Source organism: Sceloporus undulatus, chromosome 7 (assembly GCF_019175285.1).
Source record: "Sceloporus undulatus isolate JIND9_A2432 ecotype Alabama chromosome 7, SceUnd_v1.1, whole genome shotgun sequence".
Lineage (NCBI taxonomy): Eukaryota > Metazoa > Chordata > Lepidosauria > Squamata > Phrynosomatidae > Sceloporus > Sceloporus undulatus.
Window position 1 is genome coordinate 23,158,223 of NC_056528.1, and position 11,405 is coordinate 23,169,627.

General features: G+C 54.5%; 1 protein-coding gene across 2 annotated transcripts; it reads left to right on the forward strand.

Moving 5' to 3' along the window:
- The first annotated feature begins 464 nt into the window (after positions 1-464).
- Positions 465-10,839, forward strand: LMNB2 (lamin B2). Of its 2 annotated transcripts, none has more exons than XM_042480124.1 (12): positions 465-841; positions 1,129-1,265; positions 2,579-2,735; positions 3,108-3,233; positions 3,525-3,695; positions 4,077-4,202; positions 5,033-5,253; positions 5,635-5,935; positions 6,087-6,194; positions 6,582-6,701; positions 7,843-7,941; positions 8,239-10,839. In XM_042480124.1, exons 1-12 carry the CDS (start codon positions 602-604, stop codon positions 8,278-8,280), a joined length of 1,848 nt encoding a protein of 615 aa, XP_042336058.1. In that variant the 5' UTR covers positions 465-601; the 3' UTR covers positions 8,281-10,839. The 2 variants fall into 2 exon arrangements, with proteins under 2 accessions (XP_042336058.1, XP_042336059.1); XM_042480125.1 differs by having other exon boundaries at positions 8,905-10,839.
- The last annotated feature ends 566 nt before the right edge of the window (positions 10,840-11,405 follow it).

Below are 11,405 nucleotides of genomic sequence, written 5' to 3' on the forward strand. Positions count from 1 at the left end.
GCCAAAGCACCTCCCCTCAGAGCCAGGAGGGCCAGGCCAAGGGAGGCGGAGTGGACTTCAACGGTGGCCCCCTTCCTGGAGGGAGAAGCCTCGGGCCCCTGGGCTGGGCCTTTCCATTAATACCTACAAGGCACTGGGGACTGCAGCATGGGCTTCTTTTGTTTCCTGTCCATTTTAACCCCCCAAAATGGGCACCAAAATCGCCTCCGACCTCGGATGTTAAGCAGGGTCGGCCCTGGTTAGGACTTGGAGGGGAGGCCTGTCGCGACAGATGCCAGGTGCTGGAGGCTCTATTCCTGGGGACGGAACTGGCAGAGGAGGATCCCTTGCCTAAGAAACCCCCGTGAGACCCTGCGTTTGTCTCCGCTGGAAAGTCCTGAGGTTACAAAATGGCGGGCGAGGGCAGGGACTCCATTTCCCGGCGTCCCTCGCGGCGGCGGCCTCGGCCTCCCATTGGCGGAGCGTGGCGGGCGAGGGACTCTGCTTCCCGTGGTGCCCCGCGCGAGGCGTCTCCTGTCCGTTGGCGCGCGGGGCCGCCATTTTGTGCGCCTCCTCCTCCTCCTCCGCTTTCAGCGCCGCGAGGATTGAATGAGAATCCGCCATGGCCGCCGCCTCGCTCTCGGGCTCGGCGCCGTCCACTCCCCGCGCCGCCAGTGGCGGCCCTTCCGCTCCGTCGACGCCGCTGTCCCCGACGCGCCTCTCGCGGCTGCAGGAGAAGGAGGAGCTGCGGCAGCTGAACGACCGCCTGGCCCACTACATCGAGCGCGTGCGGGCGCTGGAGCTGGAGAACGACCGCCTCCTCCTCCGCGTCTCCGAGAAGGAAGAGGTCGTCGTCAGGGAGGTCCGTCCCTCCCCAGGGAAGGGAGGGAGGGAAGAAAGGAAGGGGGCCGCTAGGGGCGAGAGGCGGCCTGGATGGAGCTCCGCTTCGGGGCGAGCCCGGCCCTGCTGCCCTGCGCCCAGGCCTTTCCTTGGCTGGCCTGGATGCCCTCCCTGGTCTCCAGAGCCCCCCAGGACTTGCGAGGCACCTGCCCTCTTCTCTCTCGGCCGCAGGAGCTGGGCCTTGGCCTTGGCCTGGGAGAATGGCAGTGGCAGCCCCCGCCCGACCCTTGACCCTTGCTTCCCTGGCAGGTGACTGGCATCAAGGCCCTCTACGAGTCGGAGCTGTCGGACGCCCGGAGGGTCCTGGACGAAACGGCCAGAGAGCGGGCCAAGCTCCAGATTGAGATCGGGAAGCTGCGCGCGGAGCTCGAGGAGCTCAGCAAGAGGTGAAGGGGGGCTGCCAGGAGGGCAAGGGGCCAGGCCTCAGGTGGCATCCGCCTCTGGAGCAGCCTGGCAGGGAAGGCACCAAACAGAGTGAATGGTGCTTCTCCTAAGGAAAGCCAGGTGGGCTGGCGGAGGGGGGTTTCTCATTGCACCCCCCCCCCGGCGGAAGAGAGCACTCAAGCCATGCGCAGCCCGAGAGATATTATTATGTGGCCGCGCTGCTCCTTTGCACATGTTGCAGCCTCTGGGGTCCAGTTCTTCGATTGCCTGGACTTCAGTGGCATTTTGCCATGGAACTGAGCAAGACGCAGCATGTGCGGATGAAGGGAGGAAGGCTGAGCCAAAGTTGCCAGAGCCTCTTGTGCTAAAGAAGCGGACTCTGGCTGTGGCAGTCCCTGGGGCTTTTTGCAGCCTGGTTTAAGGCCAAATCTGGTTTCATTTGCTATAAGTCATTCACTGGCTCGCCTGGAGAGAAAGCTTTGAATGAGCGCCACATTTTTAGCATACCAATATCTTCCTTTCTTGTCTGCCTTGCACTGACTGGTGCGCAAATAAGAAGGGAGGAGGGCTGCCTCAACTGTGCCATTCCCAGACTGGGATAATCCATTTTCAGGGACTTCCACCTAAAGCCAGATGCCCAGGGACCTGAGGAGTGGCAGTTCTGAATGAGTGCAGCCTCTCCTTCTTTTCCTTATGATCACTCAAAGTGAGAAGCCACTCAGCCCTCTTTCTTTGCCCCTTGAGCGGCCCAGTGTCCAGTTGGTCTCTGAGTCTGTCCTTCCGTGCTCTGGTCACTTCCTTGCAACTGGAGGATGTCCTTCTAAGAAAGGCCACCCTGGGAAGAGTGGCAGCCCCTTCCCCTGCTGGACCCATTAGCAGCACTGGGTACCTCCCAGAAAAAACGTGAGGCCGCAGCACCCATGGAGCCTGCGGGGCTGGCATCTGCTGACTCCACAGTGGGACAGCCGGTGGTGGAACCTTGGAGCCACTGCCCACAGCCTTTGCTCCGGGGGAGAGACCTGTTGTGTAAAAGGACAATAAGGATAAGGCTTGTGTAAGCGCCACACACGGCTGGCTAGGCCTGGTGTGCGAAGGTGTTGCCCCCTGCTGGAAGCCAGCTGCAGTATATCCAGAGATCACCAGAGCTTCACAGTTAAATTCGCCTTTGTGCTTTTGTTGGGTGCAGTTGAGCAAATTGGGAAGTTGGTAAACAGTTAATGTGTAGTTGAGCTACAGAGTGCCATAGTTTCTAGCTTTCCTTGATCTGGGAGATCAGCCTATTCAGGTGTCTTTTCCTTTTGCTTCCCTCTGTTAGCTACAAGAAAAAAGATGGCGAGTGGTCCACATCTCAGGGCCGTATCAAGGAGCTGGAAGTCCTCTTCCACCGAAGTGAAGTGGAGCTCACCACCACCCTGACCGAGAAGCGCAACCTGGAGGCTGAGGTGGCCGACCTGCGAGCCCAGCTGGCCAAGGCAAGTGCTGGAAAGAACAGCATGGCAGCGGGAGGCCTAGGGCAGCCAGCAAGGAGGTTTTAAAACGGGTTTGAGAAGGAGGGCACACAGCCGCCTCGTTCCTCAGTCCAGATTGGTTGAACACAGTGCACAGTTGTGGACAAATGCAGCTGGTTGGGGGTTGGTGAGGTAGAAGTGCTAAGTTTCTGGTATGTTCGTTTTTCTTTGCTTGATGAGTCTGTTGATTCCGGTAGCCTGCAAGGTGGACTCAGTTGGATGCGGGGCAGGAGGGTGAGATGAGGGAAGGAGCAGGGCAGCCTGAGCAAGGTTTGTAGGAGCCTCGCTCTCCAATCCAATGCTGCTTCCCAGAAAACGCTCTCTTCTTCACCCCAGTCGGAAGATGCCCACAATGTGGCCAAGAAGCAGCTGGAGAAGGAGACCCTCCTGAGGGTGGACCTAGAGAATCGCTGCCAGAGCTTGCAGGAGGAGCTTGACTTCAGGAAGAGCATCTTTGAAGAGGTGAGCTGAGCCCCTGGGGTTTGGGGTTGTCGTGGGGACATTAATTTGTGCTGCAGAGAAACTAGGCGGGGGCTGCTTCAGCCATCTTTGCTCCCTCTGCCTGGCTTCAGCATGACCTTCCTGAATCTTGTCTTTCCTGGAGGGAGGGGTGGTTGAGATTTTGGGGTTCTGCCCTGTTGCTGTTTCTCTCCTCATTGTGCTTAAGGGGCCAAGGGCTCATCCTCTTGAACCTAGTCCCTCTCCCCAGGGGTTGCCTTTGGGTGAGTGTCTAGCACAATTTTGCTCCCACAGGAGGTGAGGGAGACACGGAAGTGGCACGAGCGCCAGCTGGTGGAGGTGGACAGCAGCCGACGGACAGAGTACGAGTCCAAAATCAGCCAGGCCCTGCTGGACCTGCGCAGCCAGCATGAGGAGCAGATCCAGCTCTACAAGCAGGAGCTGGAGCAGACCTACCAGGCCAAGGTGAGGAGGGAGAGGGGTCTCATTGGAGTGGAGGGGGACAGAACGCACACAGGACTTGTCACAAGGCCCTTTGCAAGCCCAAAATGGAGGTGACAACTCAGGGCGGAGGAAGAGGATGGGTTCATGCAGCCCTGACTGTCATTTGGGGGAAATGGATCATGGGGCCCCGCATTTACTCCAGAGGCTACTTCCCTGATGTTCTCTTGGGATCCCAGGCTTTGAGATTTCTTCCCTTTGACTCTTGGAAGTGGTGTGACTCTGAGGCTCTGGTGGGTTGTAGCTCTTCCGGAAGGAAGGCCTGTGTAGGAAGCCTTTTGCAGCCAGAGCCAGCTTGGCTCGTAGTGCAGCCCCTGCCATCTCCTCCTCCTTCTTCCCTTCCAGTTGGAGAATGCAAAGCTCTGTTCTGACCAAAACGACAAAGCTGCAAGTGCTGCTCGGGAGGAGCTGAAGGAGGCCCGCGTGAGGATTGAGTCACTCAGCTACCAGCTCTCTGGGCTGCAAAAGCAGGTGAGACAATGCTGGCCTTTGCTGCTGCTGCTTCTGCCACCACTCTGTTTTCTTTTCTGTCTTAACCCCAGCCCAGATTTACATTGAGGAGTCTAGCTGAGAGGGCAGGTGGTGAGAGGTTGCTCTGCTGGTCTGTTAACAGCTCTGCAGAATTTGGGGCAGCCACCTGCCACTTCTCTCCTCAGAGCAGCCCATGCTGTGACTCCCCGTGCCCTATAAATCCCAGTTTGTCCACAAGGCCAGCCATGGCTTTGGAAGCCCTTTGGAGGCTCTTGAGTTGTATAGGGGCAGGGAGGGGGAGGCTCTCCTCTTGACACTGAGCTGGAAAAGTAACAGTATGACCCAAACTATGGTGCATGCAGGAGCTGGGGATCAGGGCGACTCACATGGGCTGTGTGTGTGTGTGTGTGTGTGTGTAAGACTGAGGTAGAATGGGGTCCTGGTTCCCTGGTCAAGCCAAAGGAATTGTTGTGGAGCTCAGAATGCTTCAGCCATGGAAAAGAGAACTTTGCCACCTCTTTCCTCAAGAAGAATCAAGGGACATTTTGGTGAAGTTTACACAGCTTGGGTCATAAAGAGTAGAAATTATTTCTTGAGTTGGTCTTTATTGTTAATGTGTTGTTCCTGCCACAGAGAACATCTGTTGCAGTGAATCCTTAGCTTCTGAAAAGAATCCTGTGCCGTCCCCCATCAGTTTGTTTCCTGCCCTAAAGAGGCCTGGCACTTTAGCCCCTGCCTCTTCCTTTCATGGCCATTCTCCCACCAGTCTCCAGGCCACTTGCTCTCTTGGCTTCAGGTCAGCATGTCTCTCTTGTCTCCCTGCTCCATAGGCAAATGCTGCAGAAGAACGGATCCGGGAGCTGGAGGAGCTGATGGCTGGTGAGCGAGAGAAATTCCGAAAGATGCTGGATGCCAAGGAAAAGGAGATGACTGAGATGCGAGATCAGATGCAGCAGCAGCTGATGGAGTACCAGGAGCTGCTGGATGTCAAGCTGGCTCTCGACATGGAGATCAGCGCTTACCGGAAGCTCCTGGAAGGGGAAGAGGAGAGGTAGGAGGCCCCCACCATTGGAAGTGGCTGTCCTTGGTCTCTCCATGTCTAATCTGTCCCCACCACATCCTCATCTACTGCAGTCTGAAAGTTCTATGGTTTCTTCCTGCACCCCATTTATACAGTCGAACAGAAGAGCCAGACATGATGCAACTCCCTGCAAAAATCGGGCTGGTTCCGGTTAGGGTTTGGGTGGGATCCTGCAGGTCATGCACCTCTGAGTCAAAAAACAGGTCAGCTGTGGGTGCAGCAAGGAAGCCAACTGCATGGGGCTCAGGGAGGCCTACTGTGGTTCTCTTGTAATCCTTGCGGTGCCTGCTTGGGCCACCATCCTCCCCTCTGGGCCAGCATCACCTACTCATCAGCTGCCTCTCTTGCCAGGCTGAAGCTGTCTCCCAGCCCTCCGTCCCGCATCACAGTCTCCCGGGCCACCTCCTCCAGCAGCGCCTCAGCCACTCGCTCATCCCGGGGGAAGCGGAAGCGCCTGGAGGCCGAGGAGCTCTCTGGCAGCCTCTCCAGTGGGATTGGCACCGGGAGCAGCGGCAGCAGCATTGCCAGCAGCAGCATTGCCAGCAGCAGTCTCGTCCACATGAGTCAGCAGGCCTCGGCCAAGGGCAGCGTGAGCATCGAGGACATAGACCCCGAAGGGAAGTATGTCCAGCTGAAGAACCACTCAGACAAGGTAGGTGGGCCTGGCTGGTTGCAGAAGAAGGAGGAGGAGAGTGAGCAGGTCCGGTGGGGGCTGACTGTTTCCAGGCTGGGTTGCGTCCTGTCCTGGTCCTCTGGAGCCTAAAACGGCAGCACCAGCAGCTCCCTTGTTCCCTCCTGTGCAGGACCAGTCTCTTGGGAACTGGAGGCTGAAGAGGAAGACTGGAGAGGAGGAGGAGATTGCCTACAAATTTACCCCCAAGTATGTCCTCCGGGCTGGACAGACAGTCACAGTAAGTGGATCCTTGGTCTTTGAGAGTGTCGGATGTCTCCCTTCATCTGTGGGTTCTGGCTCTGTTCACAACGGAGGAGAAGTGGGGACAAGTGTTGCTTAGCGCAGGGGCCAAAATGCTCAGCCAGCCTTTGGGCTGTTTGGTAATTGCCAGCCCTTTGCCGATGCCTTTCCTGACCCAGAGGCTGCCCCTTGGGGGACATTCCTGCTTGGCCCCTGCACTCCTTTGGATCTATCCTCCCCCAATGGTAGTCAATGGCACCTGTTCCCAATGGGAATCCTGAGCGGCCCCCCACCAAGTGATGCAGGGAATGAGCTCCGGTCCTGTTTCCTTGAGAAGCTGCTGCTGCTGATTGGTGACAGCCCATCTTTCTTTCCTGTTTGCTAGATCTGGGCTGCTGATGCCGGTGTGGCGCACAGTCCACCGTCGGTCCTGGTGTGGAAAAACCAGAGCACTTGGGGCACTGGAACCAACATCCGAACGTACCTGGTGAACTCGGATGGAGAGGTGTGTGTCTTCGCAGAGGAGGGAGGCAAGCAGGTCGCGGAGGGCAGGGGGGCTCAGACTGGCAGTGGGGGGGGGTGTCTGTCTCCATCTGGAGGAAAGAGAGGGGCCAGTCCAGCCCCAGTGTCCCAGGGATAATTTCAGGCTGGTGGCAGTGGTGGCTTTGTTGCCCGCAAGAGGGGTGTGTGTAGGTAGGCAAGTATGGAGGTATGTGCTCTGCAGTCACAGACCCTTAAAACACAGGACATCTGTTATTATACAGAACCTAGTGCTCAAAAAAAGAGTATAAAACAGAAGAACAGGTAACAGTTCAGCAATTCATGATCTTAAAACATAAACATGGTATTGTTGAAAAGGGAACTCCCCTCAAAATATCGCCTATGTGTCTGAATAATAATTTTATTAATCTCAATAGCAGAGGACAGAAAATTTCCCATAATTTGTTAAATTTTTATGAGCATCTGATGCTAAATAATTCTAGTAACAGTCAGATCTTCCAGGCAATGTATTTAAGGGGAGTGTAATATGCCTCGGTTGCTTCTCTCTCTAAAAACAAGAAGAGAAAAAAACACAAGACAGATGCTCCTGATCCATCTCCAAATGCAGAAATACAGTGTTTGGAAGGAATTCTCGGAAAGTGTCCATCCAGCCCAGCATCAGGGATAATGCTGAGCTGAGCTTTGCTAAACATTTGGGATTTAGGGTTAGTCCAGATGTTTCATCTGGACTAGCTGTAACTTGGATCTGGGTGCAAGAAAAATCAATTTGTCTTGCAAAAGACTTGGCCAGAAACAAAGTTGTTGGAAAAATCAGTGTTCCATTATTTCTCTCTCATAATCCTTAGCTGATGTGATTGTTTTCTTGACAAAGATGCCCATCTCTTGATTCCGATCTTGCCTGAGATAATAGCTTTGGCTTGCTGTGCGTTGCCTCATTGATGCACAGGGCTGTTGGAAGAGGAAAGTGGTCAGAGAGATGCTTTTGGCGGGAGGGGGGTGTCCAGTGTGAAATGGGTTCCCTCTGGTCTGAGCCGCGAAGGTTTGCCTGCTGAGAGAAGCCCTTTTGGGGATCTGGGAGGGTGTCCATAAGTTGCAAAGGAAAACAAAACTCCCAGGAAGCTTCTGATCTACAGGTTTCTTCCTAGGAAGTTGCAGTCAGAACCCTGACCCAGTCCACTGGGCCGCAGGTAAATGAGGAAGAAGAGGAGGCAGAGTTTGGTGAGGAAGACCTCTTCCATCAGCAGGTAAACAGGAGAGGAGGGCCACCCTGACAGATGCGCTCCACTGAAGAGGGGTCTCTCAAAGGGATGCAGCCCATTGCAACTGCTGTGGAAAAAGCAGGAGTTGTGGAAGGTGCTGACGGAGGAGGCCAGGGGCAACTGGATGTTTAGAGAACCTAACAGGAGGCGCCAACTCCTGCGAGGCCTGTGCCCTTCCTTGCGGGCGTATAAGGCTGTTCAGTTGCACGGTTGGCCTCTGGGGCTGGTGTGGATGGGTGGGCAGCTGTTTCTCACGACTATCCCGTTGTCCTTTTCCTTCAGGGGGATCCCAGGACCACGTCCAGAGGGTGTTCCGTCATGTGAAAGGAGGAGGGCTCCCAGCCACACTTCTCCTTCCGCTCTTCTTGCTCTTTCTTTTTTTCTAGGTTTTATTTTGCCCAGAGCCAATGAAAACTATTTTTATAAATCTCATATGATTTCTTTGTCACCCTTTCTCTTCTGATTTTTTAAAGTGGAACTCTGTCCTCAGAACAGCTAGAACTGCCTCTGCTTCCCAAGGGTTTGGCTCCCCCCCCCCAACTTCCTCCTTGGGGGTCGTGACTCGTTTCCAGAGCCAGAAGGGTGCTGAAGGGGTGCTTTTGACCTTCCCAAACAGGAGGCCTGGTGGGACTGTCTGTGTTCCCACCAAGGTCTTTGGTTTCACACATCTGGACCTTGCCCAAGAGGACACTAAAAGTCATAGGATCATAGAGTTGGAAGGGCCTCGGAGGTTATCGACCCCAACCTCCCCACCTCAGACATGCAGGAAATCCCCTGCTGTCCTGCTCCTAACCCCAGAGCCACCAGCCTTTGTCTAAAAGCCTCCAATCTTTGGAGGCTGCCTGGAGCAGAGACAGAACGCCGTAAAGAGCCTGAGAGCGCACTGGTGAGAGGCCCAGCTGCTTCTGCTCTGTGCAAAGCCATCAGCATGAGTTTTTTCCACAACAGGAGACTTCATGCGCTAATTTGGTTAACTGAATGAAGGTATTGGAAATATCCCAGAGATGGACTGGTGTGAGCAACTGAGACGCTTTTGGCCTTTCAACTTCCTGGACTTTGGCTCTAAAAAGACCCCAGAGTTGGAGGAAACACCTGCGGCGGAGACCCCTGCTGCGCGGATTTAGGCCCAGCTGAGGTGCTCCTACTGGAAATGCATTTTCAGACTCAGATTTCAGATTTTGTGGTCGCTTTTGTGGTTGAGGTTCAGATGAGGCTCCTCTGGAAGAAAAGCTCGATGTCTTAAGCTGTGCACAGAACTCCTGTAAAAACCAGACTAGCCCTTGGTTGCCAAGCCAGGAGATGCCTGGGTCCAAACTGACTGCAGGAGAAACATTTGGGAAAAGGCAAAACAGTTGGCGGAAGATCCCTCTTGCAGGGACACCTCTCACTTTCTGTGGCAAAGGAATGAATTCAAAGGCGCTAGGAGGCCGCACACATTGCAAGACCCTATGGTCTGTTTGTTGCCCATGCCAAATTAATAATGTAAATGTGTTCTAGATTTTAAGAGGACAATTTGGATTGAGCCCCTTGTGCAGAAGCCCCCAGAAAGAGGGTCACTGTGTCGTCTTTCCTCCCTCCCCAGTTTCTTCCTAAGGTCACTAGATGCCAGAACACTTGTGGATCCTGCTTAAGTTGTTCTTCAGAGCTGCCTTGATCACAAAGGCTGCCTTGCCTGTCTCTGTGAAAACAGCTGCTCCCAAGGGTTTTGGGGTGGGGGGGTGTTATTCCAAGAAGGGTCTCCCATTCCCCACACTCCTGTGAAGATGGAAACTGTGAATGTTCCCTTGTGTGCAGATGTACTACTGGAATAAGGGGCCTGAGCCCTTCGCCAAAAGGTTAGAGAATTCTGGGAACGGTCCCCTTTGCGGAAGCTGAGCCAGGGCTCAAGGTCCCCAGGGGTCTTTGCAGGAGCCCTTTTCCCTTCCCTCACTGGGCCTGGCTGCAGAGTTTCTTGGGTGGGCTAATGGCCACATTTTTGACTCTGAAAGTGCCAGAGAGTGAGGCCAAGATGGGCCTGCAGGCAAAATGGGTGGGTGGACTTGTCTGCAGACCTCCCCTCCTGGCCTGGCCAGAGGCTTCTCCACAGTTCTCCCTCCTTTGCTGCGGACAGGAGGTTTTTGTCTTGGTCGCCTGCCCTTCTCATGCTGGGTTCCCCCAAACTGCCAGGGCAGCCCCCAGAGCAGAAGGTGGGGTTCAGGGCAGAGGTTTTGTTGGGTCCTGAGGGGCAGAATCTCCTTTGCTCTTGAAATATGACCTAGCTTTATGCTTGGAACTGTATTTCAAATGTCTAATCCTGTATTTACCTGTGATTATTGAGAAGTGTTAATGTCACTTTGAAGTGCTAGAGTTTAGAGAACACATTTGTGAGAGAAGAGAGTCTGGTCGAGGGCACATGGGACACCCCTCTCTTGCCACGCAGTGGTGGGGCCTTGCGAGCATTTTAACTGCCACAAAGATGCTGCCACAAGAAGGCATCAGACCAGCCACATTGGGCAGCCCCTGCTCAAAAGAAGTGACCATGGACTCAGTCCTTGTGGTCAGATGCCCCCCTCTCCTCCCTTCCTGAGTGACACTACGTTTGCAAGCAATAAGCACTGCCTGGGACACGAAAGTGAGGGGCTGAGCTTTGCCTTTTTACCAAACCATTTCTTTAGTAGAACTCTATTTTTGTAGCAGTGAGTTTTAGACTCCTTCTGTTTCTGAAAGGAGGGCAGCTACCTTTTCAAGGCAGGCGTCCTAGACTCCCCATTTCAAGGTCTTCTGGCTTTATGGTGAATATGCATGCCAAATGTCTTTTTCAATTATTTGTAATATACTCTCTATGTGTTTTTTTTTTGGACTGGAAACTTTTTGTACAACACTCCAATAAATGTTTTGCATTTTTATCTGGCCTGTTGTGTAGCTAACTAACCCTTTGAGTTGGAGACAGTGCACTGAATGCCAAGTGGATAAATAGGGGAATATGCCCAATTGCGGCCACAGGAGGGCGCCCGGGAGCAAGGAGTTGGGCCTTTTCAACGCGTTTTAGACCGACGGACGAGAAGGCCCCTTTCTGCCACCAGAGGGCGCGCCATGACGCTATTAAGGAATGAGTTAGTTGGGAGCCCAAAGCTCAATGGGTGAATGCAACCACAGGAGGGCGCCCGAGACCAACGAATAAGGATTTGAAAGCGGAAAGGAGGGAGTGCGCCCATTTGGCCGCCAGAGGACGCGCCATAGGAACTACTGTAATGGAATTAGGGCAGCTGCCTCGATAGGGAAACGTGCCCAAACGGAACCAGCAGAGGGCGCCCGAGAGCAAGGAAGGCATCTCTTCGGAGGCTCCCAGAGACCCACGTTCGGTGGCGCCCCCTTCCTGCCACAAGAGGGCGCACCAGCACAAAACATGTCAGAAGCTCTTCCCCTTCAGTCCCGGGTCTTCCCTTTGGACTACAGTTCCCATAACCGCC